The sequence below is a fragment of the Babylonia areolata genome, chromosome 14, assembly GCF_041734735.1.
Source record: "Babylonia areolata isolate BAREFJ2019XMU chromosome 14, ASM4173473v1, whole genome shotgun sequence".
Lineage (NCBI taxonomy): Eukaryota > Metazoa > Mollusca > Gastropoda > Neogastropoda > Buccinidae > Babylonia > Babylonia areolata.
Window position 1 is genome coordinate 12,244,207 of NC_134889.1, and position 23,632 is coordinate 12,267,838.

General features: G+C 44.9%; 1 protein-coding gene across 5 annotated transcripts in view; it reads right to left on the reverse strand.

Moving 5' to 3' along the window:
- LOC143289820 (carboxyl-terminal PDZ ligand of neuronal nitric oxide synthase protein-like) overlaps nt 1–23,632 on the reverse strand; it is a 418,763-nt gene that overhangs the window by 226,593 nt on the left and 168,538 nt on the right. For all 5 annotated transcript variants that reach the window (XM_076598986.1, XM_076598991.1, XM_076598989.1 and 2 more), the window contains one exon: nt 10,545–10,637. In XM_076598986.1, the coding sequence (XP_076455101.1) occupies nt 10,545–10,637 (93 nt within the window). The remainder of the gene's footprint in view (nt 1–10,544; nt 10,638–23,632) is intronic.

Consider the following 23,632-nt stretch of genomic DNA (forward strand, 5'->3'; position numbering starts at 1 on the left):
TTGCTGATTCCTCCAGAGTTCTGTTTTGCTTGGCCAATCAGATGATGGGGAAGGATGTCCGAACTGTTCTGCCTAGCAAAAAACTTTCTGAAAATCTAGCTGATAAATTTATTGATTATTTTACTACTAAAATAGAGATGATTAGAAGTAGCTTCGATTATCCTACTGATTTTGGCGAATCTGATACTTTTAATGGAACAAAATTCACTACATTCCAGACAGTTACCAAGGAACAGGTCAAAGATGTCATCCTCAAGATGCCAAAGAAATCATGCAGTCTCGATCCTATCCCACATTCTATATTTTACCAATGTTTAGAAGAATTACTACCTATTATAGCCAATATCATGAATATATCCTTGACCTCAGGTGTTGTCCCACAGTCCTTCAAGCATGCCTTGGTGTGTCCCCTTTTGAAGAAAGCTAGTCTTGATCCCGAAAACCTGAAAAACTATAGACCAGTATCAAACCTCCCATTTCTGTCTAAAGTTTTATAACGTATTGTGCTTGGCCAGCTTTTGAAACACCTTGAGATCCACAGTCTCCTGGAGCCATTTCAGTCAGCGTACAGAAAGGACACAGCACGGAGACGGCCTTATTACGTGTGGTCAATGACCTGTTGCTAGCATCTGATGTAGGCAAGGTATCCATTCTGTCACTGCTGGACCTTTCTGCAGCATTTGACACGATTTACCATGACATTATGGTCAGAAGGTTGTGTGCTGTGTTCGGACTCAATGGTACTGTTCTCAAATGGTTTCATTCCTACTTATCAGGTCGCACACACTCTGTCCTTGTAAATGGAAACCAGTCCGTTCCGTCTGTGCTCAGATATGGAGTACCACAAGGTTCCGTCCTGGGACCTGTACTCTTTACAATGTACACACAACGTCTAAGTTTGATCATCCAACAGTCTGTACCTCACACTATCATCCGTTTGCTGACGATTCTCAACTGCATGATTCGACTATTCCCTCTGAAATTCCATGTTTAGCTTCTAAATTTAAAACTGGTATAGAAAATGTAGTAAAGTGGATGAAACAAAACAAACTAAAAATGAATGACAAAACAGACTGGTAATAAGAATAAGCTCAAGCAGATAAATACAACGTCTATCACTTGTTCTGGCATAGAAATTTCTTTTTCTAGTTCTGTCCGTAATCTTGGTATCTACCTCGATTCATCCCTCACGATGGAAACTCATGTGAACCACCTGTGTAAAGTTCTTTACTTTCAGCTTCGTAAGATTAGTAAAATCCGCCCCTTCCTGTCTGTTGATGCCGCCAACAAACTTGCTGTTACCTTCATTCTATCCCGCCTAGATTATGGTAATTCTCTCTTAGCTGGCCTTCCCAATGATAAAATCTACAAGCTCCAGAAAATACAGAATAGGGCAGTTCGACTCGTCCTTAAAAAGTCGAGCAGAGAGAGTGCTACCGCTCTCCTGCGGACACTTCATTGGTTACCTGTTCAAGCCAGAATTGAATATAAAGTTGCCTGTCTATGCTTTCAGGGCCTGAATTGTGATACCACACCCTCTTATCTTTCTGAGCTTGTTAACCGGCACTTACCAAACAGAACATTGAGATCTCTTGATTCCTCCCAGCTAACTGTTCCCTGATACTTCCTTAACTCTTGTGGAAAGAGGTCATTTTCCGTCTTTGGCCCAACAACTTGGAATTCTCTGCCTATTGCTCTCAGACAAACAACTCATCTATCTACCTTTAAAGCAAATCATAAAATTTATCTCTTTAAAAAAATACTTGTCATAACACAAATAGTCCCAGGCCCAGGCAATCTGAGTGTGTATGATGGGAGAGTGGAGAGAATGAAGGTGGGTAGATGGATGGTGGTTGTGTGGTTCGAAAGGGAGAATGACCCGATTTTTATCCCTTTTGCCTTTTCTGTCCCAAATTTTATTTTACAATTTTTATAAAGTCTATGGCATGCAGATTACAATTATGTTCCTTTTTACATGTACGCATTTTAAATGGAAATTGCTGTCATCTCAGCCGTTTAATCATGTGTGTGTCTGTGTGTGTTAGTGTGAGTGTTGGAGTGTAACAGTTGTATTGATAGTATGTTACTTTGTGAGTTTTATGCATTGTGTTTTTATAATATTAATGATTCTGTTTTATGTTTCTTCTACTTTTTATATGCTTTCTTGTTTCACTTTAGGTACTGGATTGTAAAGCGCTTAGAGTTTGCTTATGCTTGTATTATAGCGCTATATAAAAATAAAATATTATTATTATTAAGCTGAATATCTGACAAACAATTCAATATCTTTAGCATATCCGCCATATTTTCTAGCCTACAATATTGAAGTGAGTTTTTACTAGGATTATGATGTAATACCCAACTGGCGATTAATCCAAAATTGGATCTTATTAATTTGCCCTAACCTGTCAACAAAGAAAAAAAGACATAAAAGAGAGGGACAAGAGGAGGAATACGACAAGGACTGAAAAGGCGAGGTAGCAGACACCCATTTCCAACAATATCTTTGTCCATTGTCCCTTTATAATAAAATGGACGAAAGTACAGCTTATTTGTGTTACTAATAGATGATTTAAAGACAGCTATTTAGAAATAAACGTAAGTAAGACAAAAGTAGCTGTATATGTAAAAAAAGGCAGTTCAACGCTTTGTTCCTGTAACACTAAACAATGATCTTGTGGAACTTGTATCATGTTTTAAGTGTCCAGGTACAGCGGTAGAGCATTTAATGTTAATCAAAACCTAATATCGTTATTTCGTAATGAGTTCTTAGCATGAAAAACAGGATGGCTAGCTCGATTTACGAACATCGGTGGCAAAATTATTCATACAAAGTAACTCTCCTTCGTTCTGTTGTAAAGAAGAAGTAACAGGGTCAGAGAGCGTTCTCTTTTCAGTTCCCATCATTGTGGAACAAACTGCCAGAAAATTTGCGACATTCTGTCTCGCTGAAATCTTTTAAGCCTGCTCTGAAAACACATCTTTTCCAACAACAGTAATTTTTCAATGCTGGTCTTGGTGTTTTTTTCTGGTTTCAAATGCATGTTTTATTGTGGGAAAACCGTTTGCCATTTGTGTGTGGAGGGGTGTTAGCGAGTGTCCGCGCATTCGTGTACACGTGTGTGCGTGCCTGAGTGTGTGTTGTAGGAATGCTTTTTCTGGCGGGCTTCATGGGTGGGTGGGTGGTTCAGTTGCGTGAGTTGGTTGGCAGGTCATTGAATTAACGTCTGTTCACAAAAGTGATTTTAGACGGAAAAAAGTGTGCACTGAATGTGTATGGGAACGTGTTCGAACTGTTTATGATTACAAATGTAACAAGAAACTGAAATTTGGAATGGTAGACATCTGGGAAATGGAAAAAAAAAGGAAACCAATTAATTAATCACAAAACCATCCATCTGACGAACGAGAAAAAGAAACATAAAATCAACTAACTGGTAAAAACAGGTAAGAATCAAATGTTAGAATACTTTCAGGTAATGAGCTACTGGACATTTAGATAAGCTAAGAAAAAATTCGAAAGTTAACGATGAAGAGTCAAATATGTTCGAAACTGAGTTTTGGGAAGTTTAGGAATAAACTCTTAACTTATCACACGAAAGAATTTGGAAATTCGTAATTTTCTGTCCACATAAGCATTCAATATTCCTGGTATATTTTGTTTTGAAGGCATCGGTTTTCCATCTGTGCACAAGAGTCTGGGTTTCCTCACTGACGCATAACTGAATGTTTATTGTGTCAATATCAAACCTTGTGTTATTATTTTCATATCTTTGAAGGTAAAACCCACTGCATGACGCAGTCAAAGAACCAAAAGGCAGCCGTCTAGGACGAGGAAGATCAAGGATGGGACAAGAGAAGACATAATCCAGCTAGTATGCAGACTACAAGACCTGAAAGAAACAAAAGAATGGGAGAAAAACCCCGAAAACCTCAACCATCTATTCAACACAGCCATTTCACCCACTCTAGGAAGACATTGTCGGGAATGGCCAAAGGGCAAAACTGATGTGGAAGTGAAACTACTCATAGAAGAAAACAGTAAAGAGGACATCATCATATACACAGATGGCTCAGTCACCAAAGACCAATCCGGTTGGGGATTCACTGCGAAACAAAATGGAAAAACAATTAGGGAAGAGAATGCTGCCTACAAAGTCACAATCTCCAGCCTAACGATGGAAGTTGAAGCTGTGACATATGCCCTCCAGTGGCTATCGTCTATCCATGTGCCCGGAAACCAACATGCCATGATTCTAACCGACTCAATGAACCTCATGCAGAAAACTGAAAATGGAATGGGAAGCCCAGAGTGGCATAAGGCAATCCGCAACTTTCAGATTAAAAAAACTCACATGGTCATACTGCCAGGGACATGCATGTGTTAAGGGAAATGAGCCAGCTGACAGACTTGCTGGTAACGCAACAACAACGAGCGGCCAACATCTAGGAAAATCGGAAATCCTCAGAAAAGGCAAAGAATATCAAAAAGAACTGGTACAAGGCCATCACACCATCGATCGCCTCAAAGAAACAAAGGCAGAGAGAGGGAGCGACCGTAAGTCTAGCATGAAAGGTAGAGCACGATGCTTTGCAAATCAAACAAATATCGGCATCATTTCCAAACCAACATTGCGAAATTTTCTTCAAAACGGAGCCTCTGTGGGCTTTTCCAAATACAATAGGCTGAGCAACACACTAGACGCCACGTTCTTGGCATCAGAGATCTTTTCCCATCCCTCTTGCGGCCAATCAGTGGTGTTGAAAAAGCAAAACCTCCTTCTTCAGTACAAAATAGACAAACAATAACAGTACAGCCGACGAGAGAACGTTAACTCTATCCGTACGAACGGCGAAAGAGACGACGTTAACAGCGTTTCATCCCAATTACCATCATCAAAATATTGCAAGCGGAAGGCTCTTATACTGAAGAGGTGAATGTCGATAAAGAATACCACAGTTCTGACGACAGAAGCTAAAGGTTGGGTCATTCAGACACCCACTGGACATCCGAGGGGTCTGTGTAGAGGAGAAGAGAGGACTGGCCGTACTGACTGAGTTAAAACCATCGGCATTCCAGAACAAGACAACGAGGACCTGGAGGAGGAAGTCAGTAAAGTCTTCCAGGCTGCGGACTGTACCATCAAGCCCAGTGAAATAGTTGTTGTGTACAGGTCTGGCCAGAGGAAGACCAACAGCCACAACTCCACTGTTTCCCGTGGCAACGCTCCCGCTGGTCCGACCTGTGCTGGTGAAATTTGTGTCTCGGCGGACAAAGGCGACGTTGATGGAGAAGCGACGTGCCCTGAAAGAGACCCAGGAGTTCAAGAAAGTCTTCATCAACGACGACCTGACTCCTCTCCGCTCCAGACTGCTACACGTAGCAAAGCGCAACGAGACAGTTGACAGGGTGTCGACAACGCATGACGGTCGGATCCGCTGTGTCCTCAAGAAGACGCCGGGCCAAACTACAAATGCCAACAACCCTGATGACCTATTCCAAACCTTGGTGTGGACAGTGTAGACTTTGAAGCATGTTGTGGGATAGGGGTGCGACGGAGGGCAATGCAGTTTTCTTTCAGAAAACGGTCAAAATTTGTTACCTGACAGTTCTGTTGATTGTTTTATTTCACGTGATTGTTGTTCTGCTTTACATGATTCTTCTGTGAACTATTCAAAAAGCTCAGCTGGTGAAAGGCATAACATAAGCTTTGTATCACTCAGTGTTTGTGGGTTGCGAAGTAGGTTAAAACATAGTGAATTTGTTACACACATTAGTCAGTTTGATGTTATTTTATTAACAGAAACAAAAACAGACAAGCAAGATCACTCATTCCTTGAAAATGTTTTCGATGAACTTGGGTATACATGTTTTCAGTCGAAAATGTTCATCGTACCAACGTTCAGGTGGTGTTGCTTTTGCATTCAAAAAGAAATATTGTAATTATATAACCACTCTACCAAACAAAGACAGCAACTCAGCATGCTTCGTGATAAAATCATTTTTAACGGGATATGATAAAGATGTGTGTGTTGGAGTAGTTTACATCCCTCCTGAAGGATTAGTGTATAGTAGTGTTGATATGTTTGATGATGTTGAAAATATGCTCTTTGATATACAAAGTAAATATGATTGTTATATTCTGTTAGCAGGTGATTTTAATGCTTATACAAAAAATTTGAAAGATTTTATTGATCAACATCAGAGTGACAGTAAAGGTCCATTCCATGATTTGATCAATGTTTTAGATGAGCAGTTTTTCCAGTTAAGTGTAGACATAATCAAGATAATCGTCGACCAAACAACTATGGGTATAGATTGATTGACTTGTGTAAATTGTCTTCATTGTATCTTCTTTATGGAAGAGCAGGGAGAGATGACGGAATCGGAATGTTCACTCGTAATGGCTGTACTGTGGTTGACTACATGATTGGATCCCCCTTTTTGTTCACAAAAATAACAGATTTTACTATTTCCCCATTTGATGCTTTATTATCTGATGTACACTACCCGTTGATCTTGTCTCTGGCTACTGAGTGTCACATATTGAACCATAAAAATCATACTGATACGGCTGTCATACCGTGTCATAAAAAATGTGCCACATCAAATTTAACAGGTCATAATGAAATAATACGAAAATGGGAACCCGAAAAGGCTGCTTCTTTTCAAGAAAATTTGTCCAACGCTGAGCTTACACACTTAAATGACGCGATCGATGCTGATGATATTGACGTCATAAATGATAAGCTCGCAAACATTCTGATTCAGACGGCAAAAGATACTCTCGGGACATATCAAATTCGTACTTCTAAGACAAAACACAGAGATAGTCGCAGTTGGTTTGATTCCACATGCAAACGAAGCCGATCAGAATATTTTAAAGCTAAACACAAATTTAAAAAAAAATTCTAGTAAAAATAGAGACACGCTCGAAAGAGTCAGCAAAAGTTACAAGTCCGTTTTAAAGAAAGCAGAAAAGACGTGGAGAAAAAAATGGCACAGAGAACTACGAAGTTTACGCAAAAGCAATTCAAGAGAACTATGGAATAGAATTAAAAAGAAAAAGAAAGCATCATGTCCCATAAATTTAGAGGACATGTTTCACCATTTCAGCAACCTTAACGTTAATGATAATGAACATATTGACAGTACAACGGCAATGTACATTACCAATTTAGAGGATAATGATGATATTTTAAATGCATGTATTCCTGGAGATGAAATTACTTCAGCCATCAAAAGACTAAAGAAAGGCAAAAGTGCCGGTGAAGACATGATTCGTAATGAATATATCATGAACAGCGTTCCTTTGCTGACATAAACGTACTGTAATTATTTAACAAGATACTGGACAAAGGTGTGGTACCAGAAAAATGGGTCTCCGGCTTGATATTGCCATTGTATAAAGGCAAAGGTGATACACTTGACTGTGATAATTATAGGGGAATAACTTTGCTCAGCTCTGTTGGAAAACTATTCACTACAGTGCTAAATGCTAGACTGACTGATTATATCAATGTAAACAAAATACTTTCAGGGGCCCAAGCAGGATTTAGACAGTCCCATTCTACATTAGATCAAATGTTTGTTTTGAAATCATTAATTGATATTTTCTCCATGAAAAAAAACTTTACTGTGCTTTTGTTGATTTTAAAAAAAGCCTTTCATTCAGTTTGGAGAAGTGGGTTATGGCAAAAACTTGTTCATGAAGATGTTTGCTCATAATGGTGGGCTAACGGCGTGTATTTTATCGGTTGATCAAACAAATGGGTACATATCACTGAACCGGATACAGGTCTAGGAGAACCAGGGCGGTAGGAAGGGAAGGGGTTTGGAACCAGTGCCATGGTGGTGACGCTGGCTTGCTGATCTCCGTCCTGGCATTTCCCAGAACAGCTGGTGTAGGCATCTCCCCAGGTTTCTGGCTAGGATGCTTGCCCCTCTTCTGGTAGGATGGATGTCGTCTGGGTTGATAAGTTTGTAGTCGGCAGCACGCTGATTGTCGTGGTTGAGATAAACAATCTTCTCTTCTGCAACCAGTCGTGATTTTGTGAGAGCATCGAATAACTCCCTCTTTACATTCAGTTTCTGGTTTCTGACAGGAACTGCTTGACTGATGACGACCTTCGATCTTGTAAACTGTTTTTGATGCGTTTGACACAGATCTCGAGGTTCTGACTGCAGTCTGCTGACTTCTTAAACTTGTCATTTAGTACCACATGAATATCGATGCAGTCGGGTTAAGGCGATTAGTTTTCTTTTGCCTTGTCAACAACATCTTTGCATTCTTTAATGGTGTGCCCCTTTCTCGATGCTACCTGAAGACTGTTAGATAAACCCAGTCGTTTGCCATCAATTTTATTCATAACAGAGTCATGAATAAGGAGAACTCGAGGTGGTGTTCCGGATTCTGCTGTGTTGACGTCATTTTTCTCTGGAACTTGCATCATGGGTTTATTGTTTGGCGTTGAGATGTGGATGTTCAGGTTCAGGTTATGGGCGATGCGAATGCATCGTAGCCTTTCGGCTTTATACGCCCTGTCGGTTTTCGTTTTCTGAATATTTATTTATTTATTTTTGTCAGGTACTCCCAAGCCTAGGCTCACCTTTGACCATCAAAGTCAAACATTATTTCCTTTATGATATCGTGGTCGTCAATGAGATTTTTAAAGGCATTTATGTACACGTTTGATTTCTGGGGTTAATCTATTCCAGTTATAATTGTTAGTTACTCTGTAACTAAAAACATATTTTCTAATGTTGCTACTACAATGTTGCTTCTGAATGTTGTGGGTACTGTTACGGGTGACAATGTTAGTTTGTGGGTTAATAAAGAAACATGCTTTGTCGATGTATCAACATTATCATAATTATATTCTATACGCTTGGATCAAGTCACGTCGTACCCCTTTATGCCCGATTCTCTGGCCGCGGCTCTGTTTTGGGTGGCTGGCCTGCACACTCCCCATACATGGAAAATTTAGCCAACAGTAAAGTGATGTTTAAATCACCCTGACCTGAGGAGTCGGTCTGGCACACGGCGGTGGTCACGAATACCGCTTTGTTCTTTTTTCCAAGATGTTCCGTGCTGTTTTCGTCCTGTAGTGTTCTGTCTTCCCGCAGTACGTTTTCCTGGCTGGGTTTCTTTCTGGACATCTCATAAATTACGTCTTTCAGGTCTTTGATGTCTTTAATGGCTTCTTGGCAGTTACAGCTGTAGGGATATGGTGGCTGTGGCTTAGGGTCCAGTGGCAGGCTGATGGGGACGGTTGCTATTTCCTCAACTGGGTTTGTTTTTCCGTTTGCTCAGTCATCTTCCGAGGTGCATGGAGTTGGTTTTCTTCTTGGGGTCCGTGGTGTGGTGTCCGCTGCAGTCAGGGACACTTCTGTTAAACGACGCTTTGATCTTGTCTTTTTTGTTCCTGTTTGGTTCCTCGCTTTAAATGGCTCAGTTAGTCGTGCGCCATCTTGTGTGTGTATTATGACACGTGCATCTGTGTGTGTGTGTCGGGGGGGCGGGGGGGGGGGGGGGGGCTGAGAGGGGAGACGGGGAGCAGGGAACGAAGTATAAACTGTTCTGAGCATTTCTAGAGAAAGGCATAATATAAATGTCCATTATTACTATCATTATTATCTGCTTCTTCAGGTATATCATATTTTTTGTGGGTTTTTTTGTTTTTTTGTTTTGTTTTTTTTTCGTTTAAGTCAACATGAATATCGTGATCTTCACTGGCGTCATTTAAAAAAATGGTTGAACAAACCACTAGTACTGACATTTCTCACTCTTTCTGAAGCCCATACGTCTCACTACATCCCCAAACTGTGACGAATCAGCATTGTTAATAGCTAAGGGTTCTGCTGTCTTTTTATTGTATCTTTGCCTTTTTATTTTGAACAGACTTTTGCATTTGTTTCCTCTTCACAAAATAGGTTAGTCTATCTTCTCCTTCTCTAGTTACTCTGAAGCGACTTCTTTTTCAACATTCGTCATCAAAACATTCAGATTAAAAAAACATATGTATGGATATATATATATATGTTTCGCTCTTCACGAAAAACTCATCTTTTTAAAACCTATCTATAAGCAATCTCAGCTTCCTCCGACACAACCCATGTCAGCTCACTTTGGATGCATGAAGAGTGGGAGAGGGAGAGTTGGGGGAGGGAGGGGTTTTGAGAAAGAGTGGTCATGAATGATTTATGCAATTTGTAATATCTTCTTTCATGCAAAGCGCCCTGAGCTCTTAGAGAGAAAGGGAGCTATATAAATGTACATCATCATCATTATCATTATTACAAAGAGAGAGAAACAGACAGACAGAAAGACAGACAGGTACACAGACACACACTCTGACACACAGAGACACAAACCTTCACACACAGAGACATGCACATATACCGACACCGAAAGTCATTAAATTCAAGACAACTACTGCTGCAAGTACTGCTGCAGTTACCACTAATACTACGACGACGACGTCGACGAAGACGCACGCGCAGTATCCAATAATGTTTTATTACTTTCATGTATAATACATACCTTCTTATTTTTGCGAAGAGTGACCTTGACGCCGTCTACAGACACGGTGAGAATGACCTTTTTCTTCTTTATGGCCTTGGCTTTGAACTCATACTGTAAAAGAAAAAAACAAAAAAAATCAATCAATCGACTGACCGACCAAATGACCCACAACAAACCAACCGCAAGAGTGTCAACCGTGAACGAATGAATGAAATGAATGAGTAAATGACAGAATGAATGAACGACTGACTCAGGGACTGAATAAATAAATTAGCTTCCACAATCATTTGTTTAGTTTCCTCACATCGTCAATAACTGTATATGTGGATGAATAAATGAACGAACAAACGAACGGACAACAGACTGGTTGGATGACTAAACACACAAACAAACGAAGAAAGAAAGAAAAAAAAGATAGACAAACAGACAGATAGATAGATAGAGAGAGATAGACAGATAGATAGATGGACAGAAAGATATATATATATATATATAGAGAGAGAGAGAGAGAGAGAGAGAGAGAGAGAGAGAGAGAGAGAGACAGAGAGAGACAGAGATATAGACAGAGAGATAGACAGATACATAGATAGATAGTCAGAAACATTGCAAAACCATTTTGTCTCATTTTAAAAAAATCTTTTAGGGGTAAAAGACAAAAGTAAATCATTATTTTAAACGATCGGTTACAACAGGGAATTTATCATGGCAGGTATGATGCGAACAGATGCATGACATGACAAAAACAGTTTTCTAGATGCAATGCGTCGGGGTCCATGGAATCATGATGTTTAAGTAATAAGTCCTTCCAACACACTGATTCCATTGATTGTGCAGTCAGGGGTCCCATACAATGCTATGTATCTGGTAAAATACAATAAATCATTTGTGAAATCAAAATGATTTTACATATTACTTCCGTGTAAACTGAGTCAAAACTATTATTCCTTTTTCATATACATAACATCATTGGAACGTCTTTGTTGTTTAATCAGTTTTGTGACAGGCTTGCAATATTGTACGGTTGAGAAAAAAAAGGGGGAAATGAAGAATAACAGACTACGCAATGGACGGACGGACGAACATAGACATTCAGACACGTACGAGCGTTGCTAAATAATAAACAACCTTAAAATAAACCTGCGTAAGCGCAAGCACCAACAACAGCAAAATATTATTTTATTAAAAAGAGATAATGAAAAAAGCTGACGGAAACCATCAATTCCAGCATGGTGAGACATCCGAAACGAACCCCCAGCCCCCTCACATTTCCAGTTTCCCGCTGCTCCCCTCCCCTCCACCCATCCCTCCCTGTTCAGCGACCCCCACAACCCATAGCTGCCTGTCACACTATGCACTGCCTCCCTTGTCTCCCTCAAATGCACGCCTGAAATGACTGTCTCCTTCATCACTTCTGACGCCGGAGTGACAGGCACACAGACACGCGCGTGAACGCATGCACGAGCACACACACACACACACACACACACACACACACACACACACGTACTTTCCTCCACCTCTCACACATCTCTGAACGTGTTGTGGTGAACTTGAACCTTTCAGCCCCCACAATGGAACATCATCTTCAGCCTCTTCTACGTGAATGGCGGTTCCAGTCTGCTGTAGTGTCGTAAACCCAGTGTTCATGACTGACCACTGGGTACCTGATCAGGGCCACAGCTGATCACCTGATGATAGATAGGCAGGACAGTCTCATTGAATCCGCCGAAATAATCCGCAAGGCCGAGGGGGTAACCGTGCACCCTCCCAGGAATGAAGTAGACCAGTCTTGAAATGTTCTTTGGTGTCTGCTAAACTCATTTTACATATTCCAAAGAAAAAAATACTGGGACGCACTCAGACTTACTGCCCTTGGCACAAGGGTACCTTCTCGCGACCCGGTCAATGAAATTAAGGCAAGCTCAACTTCAAACCATCATAAATCATATATTTGTAAAGGAAACCACCACATATTATATGTTGTTGTTGTTGTTTTTTATTGAGGTCTTTTCGATCCGCATGTCTACATCGTCTGAATTAATTTCAGACTTTCGGAACAGGTTCGACATAAATGTGCCAATGGGTGTTGATTAAGATTTTGTTGTTGCTGCTCTTTTCGGGAAGTTGTGTGTGTGTGTGTGTGTGTGTGTGTGTGTGTGTGTCTGTGCGTGTGTGGCTGTGTCTGTGTGTGCTTGTGCGTGCGTACATGTGTGTGTGTGTACGTGTGTGTGTGTCCCCGCGCACGCGCGTATGTCTGCCTGAGCTCGCCACCCTCTCATCCCTGCTATCTGCTGGGAAATAGTTCCCTGGATACCGTCGTGTCACTGACATTTTTGTTTTGTGATAGAGGTTTCAAATTCATGAGCAAGGGGGGAGAAACAAGGCGCGAAGGGAGAGATAGGGGGGAGAGACAAGGGGAGAAGGGAGAGAGAGGAGGGAGAGACAAGGGGAGAGAGGCAGAGACAAGGGGAGAAGGAGGAGAGACGAGGGGAAAGACAAGGGGAGAAGGGGTCGAGACGAGGGGAGAAGGGGGAGAGACAAAGGGAGAAGGGAGAGAGACGAGGGGAGAAGGGGGAGAGACAAGGGGAGAAGGGATGGAGAAGGGGGAGGGAGAAGGGGGAGAGACAAGGAGAGAAGGGAGAGAGACAAGGGGAGAGAAAGGGGAGAATGGAGAGAGACAAAGGGAGAAGGGTGAGAGACAAGGGGAGAATGGGGAGAGACAAGGGGAGAAGGGAGAGAGACAAGGGGAGAAGGGGGAGAGACAAAGGGAGAAGGGAGAGAGACGAGGGGAGAAGGGGGAGAGACAAGGGGAGAAGGGATGGAGAGGGGGGAGGGACAAGGGGAGAAGGGAGAGAGACAAGGGGAGAAGGGGGAGAGACAAGGGGAGAAGAGGAGAGACAAGGGGAGAAGGGGGAGAGACAAGGGGAGAAGGGAGAGAGACAAGGGGAGAGACAAGGGGAGAAGGGAGAGAGACAAGGGGAGAAGGGGGAGAGACAAGGGGAGAAGGGGGAGAGAAGGGGAGAGACAAGGGGAGAAGGGAGAGAGACAAGGGGAGAAGGAGGAGAGACAAGGGGAGAAGGGATGGAGAGGGGGGAGGGACAAGGGGAGAGAGAGGGGGGAGAGAGACAAGGGGAGATGGGGAAGAGACAAGGGGAGAGAAAAGAGGGAGAGACAAGGGGAGAGGGGAGAGAGACAAGGGGAGAAGGGGAGAAAAAAGGAGAGAAGTGAGAGAGAGAAGGAGGAGAGACAAGGGGAGAAAAGGGAGAGACAAGGGGAGAAAGGGGAGAGACAATGGGAGAAAGGGTGCTAGACAGGGAGAAGGGGAGACAAGGGGAGAGACAAGGGGAGAAAATGGGAGAGACAAGGGGAGATACATGGAGAAGGGGGAGAGACAAAGGGAGAAAAGGGGAGAGACAAGGGGAGATACATGGAGAAGGGGGAGAGACAAGGGGAGACAAGGGGAGAAGGGGGAGATACATGAAGGGGGAGAGACAAGGGGGAGATACAGGGAGAAGGGGAGAGACAAGAGAAGAAGGGGTAGAGACAAGGGGAAGAGACATGGGGAGAAGAAAAGGGGTGAGACAAGGGGAGAAAGGGAGAGAGACAAGGTGAGAAAGGGGGAGAGACAGGGAGAAGGAGGAGAGACAGGGAGTAGGGGTAGAGACAAGGGGAGAAGGGGTAGAGACAATGGTAGAGACACGGGGAGAAGGGGTAGAGACAAGGGTAGAGACACGGGGAGATGGGGTAGAGACAAGGGTAGAGACAAGGGGAGAAGGGGTAGAGACAAGGGTAGAGACACGGGGAGAAGGGGTAGAGACAAGGGTAGAGACACGGGGAGAAGGGGTAGAGACAAGGGTAGAGACACGGGGAGAAGGGGTAGAGACAAGGGGAGAAGGGGTAGAGACAAGGGGAAGAGACATGGGGAAAAGGGGTAGAGACAAGGGGTAGAGACACGGGGAGAAGGGGTAGAGACATGGGGAGAAGGGGTAGAGACAAGGGGAAGAGACATGGGGAGAAGGGGTAGAGACAAGGGGAGAAGGGGTAGAGACAAGGGTAGAGACACGGGGAGAAGGGGTAGAGACAAGGGGAGAATGGGTAGAGACAAGGGTAGAGACATGGGGAGAAGGGGTAGAGACAAGAGGAGAAGGGGTAGAGACAAGGGTAGAGACATGGGGAGAAGGGGTAGAGACAAGGGGTAGAGACAAGAGGAGAAGGGGTAGAGACAAGGGTAGAGACACGGGGAGAAGGGGTAGAGACAAGGGTAGAGACACGGGGAGATGGGGTAGAGACAAGGGTAGAGACACGGGGAGAAGGGGTAGAGACAAGGGGAGAAGGGGTAGAGACAAGGGTAGAGACATGGGGAGAAGGGGTAGAGACAAGGGTAGGGACACGGGGAGATGGGGTAGAGACAAGGGTAGAGACACGGGGAGATGGGGCAGAGACAAGGGTAGAGACATGGGGAGAAGGGGTAGAGACAAGGGTAGAGACACGAGGAGATGGGGTAGAGACAAGGGTAGAGACATAGGGAGAAGGGGTAGAGACAAGGGTAGAGACACGAGGAGATGGGGTAGAGACAAGGGTAGAGACATGGGGAGAAGGGGTAGAGACAAGGGTAGAGACATGGGGAGATGGGGTAGAGACAAGGGTAGAGACAAGGGGAGATGGGGTAGAGACAAGGGTAGAGACACGAGGAGATGGGGTAGAGAAAATGGTAGAGACATGGGGAGAAGGGGTAGAGACAAGGGTAGAGACATAGGGAGAAGGGGTAGAGACAAGGGTACAGACATGGGGAGATGGGGTAGAGACAAGGGTAGAGACACGAGGAGATGGGGTAGAGACAAGGGTAGAGACATGGGGAGAAGGGGTAGAGACAAGGGTAGAGACATGGGGAGATGGGGTAGAGACAAGGGTAGAGACATGGGGAGATGGGGTAGAGACAAGGGTAGAGACACGGGGAGATGGGGTAGAGACAAGGGTAGAGACACGAGGAGATGGGGTAGAGACAAGGGTAGAGACACGGGGAGATGGGGTAGAGACACGGGGAGATGGGGTAGAGACAAGGGTAGAGACAAGGGAAGAAGGGGTAGAGACAAGGGGAAGAGACATGGGGAGAAGGGGTAGAGAAAAGGGGGAGAGAACGGAGAGAGAGAACGGAGAGAGAGAAGTGGGAGATTCGTATAATATCCACGATGGTCTTCTAATTTAGCAAAATAATATTCTTGATTTGCTGTCCTGAATTCGTTAAAGTGAATTCGCACAACAAATTCACGTTTGAAAAAAATTCAGTGTTTTTGAAACGAGACCAACTTCCTCAACTTCCGCAATTTTTATTCGTAGTTTTTGAAGACAGCATGGATTTTCACGGATTAACGGATTCCAACAATGGGTAGCCTTTTCTTCCCTTCAGTCTGTACTGTTTAGACCGGTAGATCGCACCCGATCGGCCAATCACAATTTTGCTGAAATAACGACTTGTCCGGAGTTATTCTCGTGTATATCAGTATCATTTCGTCCAAAAACGCGTTTATTGAAGCCGAAGAGTCATAGTGAAGACAGGGATAGTTTGAAACTTCAATAGATCTATGTATTATGATCGTCAGTTGGGCCAACAGCTGGAAGCTGTATGATAAATGGATTCTCCATTGCAATGGGAATAATTTACAGTTTAGTCTTTTGTGAAGGACTATGATTCTCAAACTAGGAGGCAAGATTACACTGGCTCTTAGTGCTGCAGCCTTGGGGACTAGCTGGCCTTTGGGAACCATTCCAACACCGACTGTCATAAAACCATCTTGGCCGATAGAGTGGGAATCTAACTTGGGCAAGACACTCTCCAGTATAATAAAATTCCAGCCCAGATAGTTGGGACAGCAGTTGCCTCCTCTGCTGTTCTGATGGGTATAATCGGACTGGACTGGCTATCAGTCAGTATGACAGTAAATGAAATGCCGATGGACGTTGCGTCCTCAACACATAATTGCAACGTTTCCAGCACACAACTTCAGTTCGACAAACAATCGTTTCTGACGGTAAGCAAAAATACGATTTGGATCCTCATGAGTGTACTGGTAATCCTCTACACTCATCTCTCCCCTCCCCCTCGCCCCCTCCGTCCCCCCTTCAGCATCCCCCCCCCCCCGCCCCCCCCCCCCCTGCACTCCCTTTTTTTCGATTCTGTTGCTGTTCATCAGAAATCACATAAGAGCCATAAGGTGTTCACTCTGGTTTATTTTTAATCTGATGTAAATGGAAATGGCGGAAGTGTTGTCATCAAATTTTGTCACTAGTAAATAACCCAGTGGCTTGTTTGTTTGTTTTGTACAGTTCATTTGCTTTCCAGTTCTTAATGTTTGTCTGAACAGCTTTTCCTACACACGTGCGATAATCACAACGCCTATGTTGTGAGACAACTTTTCACTGTTGAGTTCACTGTAAGGCATGTCTTTGTGTTCCTTGTTTGTGTAGGTGTCTCTTTGCTTTTTCCTTCTTTTTGTGGGAGTGGGCGTTTGGTCTTTTCTGTTTTTAATTCGTTTGGTCTTTTCTGTTTTTAAATCGTTGGCTTTGGTATTTTCTGTTTTTAATTCGTTTGCTTTCGTCTTTTCTGTTTTTATTTGCTTTGGTCTTTTCTGTCTTTAAATCGTTGGCTTTGGTCATTTGCGCGGACAACACGGGTGCGGTGGTTGAATGGTCAGAATGCAGGCTTCTCCCAAGTGACTGCTGTTGGGCTGGGGAGGAAGGAGAACAGTAGAGAGGCATGAAGAAGTGACCTGTCAATATGCACACACCTACACTGTATCAATGGGTTTAATGTATATTATCAAATAACTGTACAGCAAATGGTGTGTGTCCATCGAGATCGATGATGACCATCGTTGTCATCCAGCTGGGGGATGGGGGGAGGGTGGTGGGGGGGGGGGGATGCTCATGAATCTATCTGTGAGTGCGCAGATGGCTGAATAGTCCAATCTGCGCACGAAATGTTCGCTGACAGTTGGGGCAGACAAGAACAGGCATATCATTGTCAGGGAGCTTGTTTGCCCGTGACTTTCTGGCCTGCCTCTTCTGAACAGCTGCAGCAGTCCTGTTGGCCTCGCACAACTTGGCACCTTTGTGCACAGCAGTGCGCCATTTGTCACGGTCCGCTGCAGATTCCTCCCAGGAGTCAGGGTTGATATCAAACGCTTTCAGAGAGACTTTCAGAGTATCTCTGAAGCGCTTCTTCTGACCTCCGTGTGATCTCTTCCCTTGTTGCAGCTCGCCATAGAAGAGCCTTTTGGGCAGCCGATGGTCTGGCATGCGCGCCACGTGTCCAGCCCAGCGAAGCTGGGACTGCATCAGGATGGTGAAGATGCTGGGAAGGGTGGCTTTTGCAAGCACCTCCGTGTCTGGGGTCCTGTCTTGCCACTTGATGTTCAGTAGCTTCCTTAGGCATGTTGTGTGGAAGTGGTTCAGCTTCTTGGCATGTCGTTGGTACACTGTCCAAGTTTCGCAGGCGTACAGTAGTGTGGGGAGAACTACTGCTCTGTACACCTTTAGTTTGGTCTCAAGACCAATGCCTCTTCTGTTCCAGACATTTGCATAGAGTCTACCAAAAGTTGCGCTTGCTCTTGCAATCCTGACGTTCACTTCATCGTCAATGGTCGCATTTTGTGACAATGTGCTGCCAAGGTATGTGAACCGCTCCACCACACTGAGTCTCTGACCGTTGACTGTGATGTTGGGCTCAACGTAAGGTTTCCCTGGGGCTGGCTGATGGAGAACTTCAGTTTTCCTCGTGCTGATGGTAAGGCCGAAGTTCCTGCTGGCAGTGGCAAATTTGTCCACGCTGAGTTGCATGTCAGCTTCAGATCCAGCGTTGAGGGCACAATCATCAGCAAACAAAAAGTCTCTGATGATGTCTGTCATGACCTTCGTTTTTGCTTGAAGCCTTCTGAGGTTAAACAGCTTGCCATCTGTTCGGTACTTTAGGCCAATTCCAACATCGCCATCTCTGAAGGCATCAGTAAGCACTGCAGAGAACATGAGGCTGAACAGTGTTGGAGCCAGGACGCAGCCTTGCTTGACACCATTTGTGACAGGAAAAGCAGCAGATGTTTCACCATTGTCCTGGACTCGAGCCTGCATGCCTTCATGGAATTGGCTGACCAAGGAAATAAATTTCCGAGGGCATCCGTACTTGGCCATGATCTTCCACAGTCCCTCTCTACTCACGGTGTCGAAGGCTTTAGTGAGGTCAACATAGGTGGAGAACAGAGCAGCATTTTGCTCCTGACATTTCTCTTGCAGCTGCCTTGCAGCAAACACCATGTCGGTGGTTCCACGCTCTTTCCGGAATCCACATTGGCTCTCAGGCAAATGACCTTGGTCAAGGTGTGCTGTGAGGCGGTTTAGTAAGATCCTGGCAAGTATCTTGCCTGCGATAGAGAGCAAGGAAATGCCCCGATGGTTATCACAGGCTTGCCGGTTCCCCTTTCGCTTGTACAGGTGAATGATAGATGCATCTTTGAAATCCTGGGGGATCGTCTCTTCTTTCCACATGAGTGAGTACAGCTGATGGAGCTTCTCAGTCAGCACAGTGCCTCCATCCTTGTAGACCTCTGCTGGTATGGAGTCTGAGCCAGGTGCTTTGCCACTGGATAGCAGACGGATTGCTTTCTGGGTCTCAAGAAGTGTTGGCGGATCGTCCAGTGCTTCGTTGATGGGGACTTGTGGGAGCCGGTCTATGGCTTCATCATTTATGGAGGAAGGGCGATTTAAGACACTGTTGAAGTGCTCAGCCCAGCGTTTGAGAATTTTCTCCTTCTCGGTGATCAAGGTATTCCCATCTGCACTGAGGAGGGGGGATGATCCTGAGGATGTGGGACCGTAGACTTCTTTTAAGGCATCATAGAACCTCTTCATATCGTGCCTGTCAGCATATCCCTGGATCTCATCGGCTTTGTCGCTCAACCACTTATCCTGCATCTGACGTAACTTTTGCTGAACAGTCCTGCGGATGGCATTGTACGCATCCTTTTTTGATGTGGACTTTGGGTTGCTCAGGTGGGCTTGATGCAGACGGCGTTTCTCATCCAGAAGCTGCTTGATTTCCTCACAGTTTTCATCAAACCAGTCTTTGTGCTTTCTGGTCATGGGTCCCAGGGTCTCTGAAGCTGTACTATAGATCATCTCGCGCAAGGTCCTCCAGTCAGATTCCACATTCTGGTTGTCCAGAGAGGCGGATTCCAGACGATCTTCCAGCAGCTCCACAAAGGTCTGTTTGATGGTGATGTTTTTCAGCTGAGCAATGTTGAGCCGTTTTGGAGCCTTCTGGCCTTGGGGGCGTCTCTTGGGCTGGATTCGAATATTCAGCTTCGAGACTACAAGGCGATGGTCTGTCCAACACTCGGCGCCGCACATGGTCTTTGTCACACGTACATCTTGCCTATCCCTTTTCCTGACGATGACGTAATCGATGAGATGCCAATGCTTTGAGCGAGGGTGCATCCATGACGTCCTGTTACGGGTAGGGAGGCAGAAAACTGTGTTGGTTATCAGCAGTTCGTGCTCTGCACAGGTCTGAAGCAAAAGCAATCCATTTGGGTTACAGTGGCCCACACCATGCTTTCCAATCACTCCATCCCAGGAGATGTAGTCAGAGCCAACTCTAGCATTGAAGTCCCCAAGAATGATGAGCTTGTCTGCTTTAGGGATAGCAGCAATGACAGAGTGAAGGTCCTCGTAGAACTTCGCCTTCACTTCATCCGGGTTGGTCATGGTTGGGGCGTAGGCACTGACAATGGTGAGGTGCTTCTGGCCAGATGCCAGTGGGAGTTTCATGGTCATAAGCCTATCGTTGACTCCCTTTGGGATTCCTGCTAGCTTGCTGACAAGTGCTGTTTTTACTGCAAAACCAACGCCAGCCTCACGTCGCTCTTCGCTTCCTCGTCCACTCCAGAAGAAGGTGTAACCAGATCCCCGTTCACAGAGCTCACCTTCGCCTGCAAGCCGAGTCTCACTCAAGGCTGCGATGTCGATGTTGTATCTGGCGAGTTCGGATGCAACTAGTGCCGTTCTCCTTTGGGGTCTGTCCACGTTATCTCTGTCCAGGAGAGTCCTTATGTTCCAGGCACCAATGGTGAGAGGAACGATCCTTGTATTTTTCTTTTCTTTCTCTTTGTTTCGACCGCTGATGTAGGGTCCCCGCCAGCCGCGGTATGCTGGCCAGGGCGATATGGAGCAGGCAATTTTTAGGGCACCTTTTCTAGCCCCTTCCTCATGCCAGGGAGGTGAGCAGTGCATTCCTAAAGAGGGCTGCTCAGACGCTCAGACGGCTGCCGAGCTCCATCGCTGCTCCTGTCGATGAAGAACGACCCTATGGCCTGAACCGCCTGCGTGCAGGTCTGCGGCTGCGACTGCCAGTGTACCCACACCTGTCGTTTCGTCGCTCGCCTGTCGCCACAGGACTTGGGGGTGATGAAATGATGAAGGATGAAAGGTCAGTATGGATGACTGATGACTTGCGCGATGAGTTTGTTTAAAGTGAAGAGGAGTTGCGCAACGTCGACCTCACTCTCTCGTCCGGGTCCACCAATTTCCAGTGGCAAGACTAAGTCGAGACAACTGGAGGATGAGCACGGATGCAGTGGATGACCAAGATATCCTTTCAGTGTCTCATCTTGCTCTCTGCACTCCACAGTGCGTTGCTGTATCCGCCTTCCTCTCCGTTGAACCGTTAGGTTTCTTCCGCAGATTCTACCGGATCCAGACTTCGCATGCATGGGTAGACACACCCCGGGGGCCAACTGTGTGTGTGGCATGCACACAGCACGGTGGAGCTAGATGGCCGTCGGTGGCTCTCCTGAGCCGACGCCCTTTTATGGATCTCGTTTTTAATTCCATAAGGGTGTCTAGCCACCCGCCTCACCAGTCCCGGAAGGGAGTGGTGAGAGTGCCGGTTTAGTCGCCGGCAATCCGACCCTGAACAGGTTGTACTGGATTTCAGGTTACCAGTAGCAGATCTAGTGACCTGACCTGACCTGCAAATACAGATGCACAAACATACAAGAGTGGAGTGGTGGTGTAGTGGTAACGTCCGCCCAGGAAGCGAGAGAATCTGAGCGCACCGGATGGAATCCCACAGCCGCCATTATTTTCTCCCCTTCACTATAACATTATTTTCTCCCCTCCACTATAACATTATTTTTCCCCTTCACTGTAACATTATTTTCTCCCCCTCCACTATAACTTTTTTTTCTCTCTCCTTCACTGTAACATTATTTTTCTCCCCTTCACTATAACATTTTTTCTCCCCTTCACTATAACATTTTTTCTCCCCTTCTCTATAACATTTTTTTCTCCCCTTCACTATAACATTATTTTCTCCCACTCCACAATAACATTATTTTTTTTCTCCCCTTCACTATAACATTATTTTTTCCCCTTCACTATAACATTATTTTCTCCCCTTCACTATAACATTATTTTCTCCCACTCCATATAACGCTTCGGATGAGACGATAAACCAAGGTCCTGTGTGCAGCATGCACTTTATGCAGGTAGAAGAGCAGAAGAATCCATGGCTTGTCCTGGCAAAACTCTGGGTGATATAAACCACTTCACAGATCGTAGGATACAGAATAACATTCTCTCTATCGTTCCCATTACTTGTTCTTAACTGGCAATGTTTTAGCGGTACGGCGAGTATAGTGTGTGTACGTGCACGCGCGCTGTGTGTGTGTGTGTGTGTGAGAGAGAGAGAGAGAGAGAGAGAGAGAGAGAGAGAGAGGAGAGAGAGAAAGAGTATGTGTGTGTTTTAATCATTCAGATTTTTTTCTTCTTTTTTTATCCAATGCATACACACACATTCGTTGTGGAACGTTGGCTATATGGGCCGCTATTTTCTCTCCCTCCTATAGAGCTTTAGTGGTCTGGACGCTAGTCCTTTGGATGTGACGATAAACCGAGGTCCCGTGTACAGCATACACTTAGCGCACGAAAAAGAATCCCCGGCAACAAAAGGGTTGTACAAGGTAAACATATGTAGAAAAATCCACTTCGATAGGAAAACAAATAAGAGTGCAGGCTGGAAAGAAAAAAAGAAGAGAAAGGTAGTGCTTTCAGTGTAGCTAAGCGCTCTCCCTTGGGAGAGCTGCCTGGATTTCACACAGAGAAATCTGTTGTGACGAAAGAGTAATACAATATAATGCAATACAATACAACACAGTCTATTTGGTGAGTCTGTTGATGTAATAACTTGCTTTGGTGTGGTCTGGCCTGATCTGGTCTGGTATTGTCTTGTCATGACCACGTTGTCACGGGTCAGCGTGGCTTTCCACAAAGGTGTCTGACACGGTCGGGGCACTGACCTCATCACCCCAAGTCAGTACCATCTGGGTCCACTGCCAGTCATGTCGTGCCACAATGGACATCATTCTTTATTCTGCACAGGATTCGCGTTACTCAGTGACGCATTGGCTGCTTTTGAATGGACGGATGGAGTCTCCAGAATGAATATCAGTTTTCCCTGTAACCACCCTTACAGAAAGTCTGGGGATTTCATAGTCGGTGGAAGCCTACCAACTGGCATACATCATTTCGGCCAGTCTATCAACGTAAGCCCTGGAGAAGAAGAGTGAGTGAATGAGAGAGAGAAAGAGAGAGAGAAAGAGAGAGAGAGAGAGAGAGAGAGCAGACAAAAAGAGAGATACAAAGAAAGAGAGTGACAGATATAGCAAGAGAGAGAGAAGGAGAGAGAGAGAGAACTGTCTTCTATCCCCCATTCCAACTCACTATCCCCCATCTTCTTCCTTCCTCCAGCACCACGACTTCCTTCACGTTTCGAGCAAAAACAGGAACACTGAGACTCCACAGTATTGTTCTGAACGAAGAGGAAACAAAATAATATTGATTTTCTCTCGAGGGGCGTTCGCTTCTTCCCTGATTGGAAAGGGAAACAACAAATCAAAACCGGATCGTCTTTAACCAGGAAGATCCAATGTTGATCTTCCTCTCCGGGGGACCAGTCCCAAAACTCCATTGCTGTTGACAGAACTAATGGTCGCAAGGAAGATAAACAGAGTTTAAAACGTCAGAAAAAAAGTAAGAGAACTGGAGAGGGACGATAC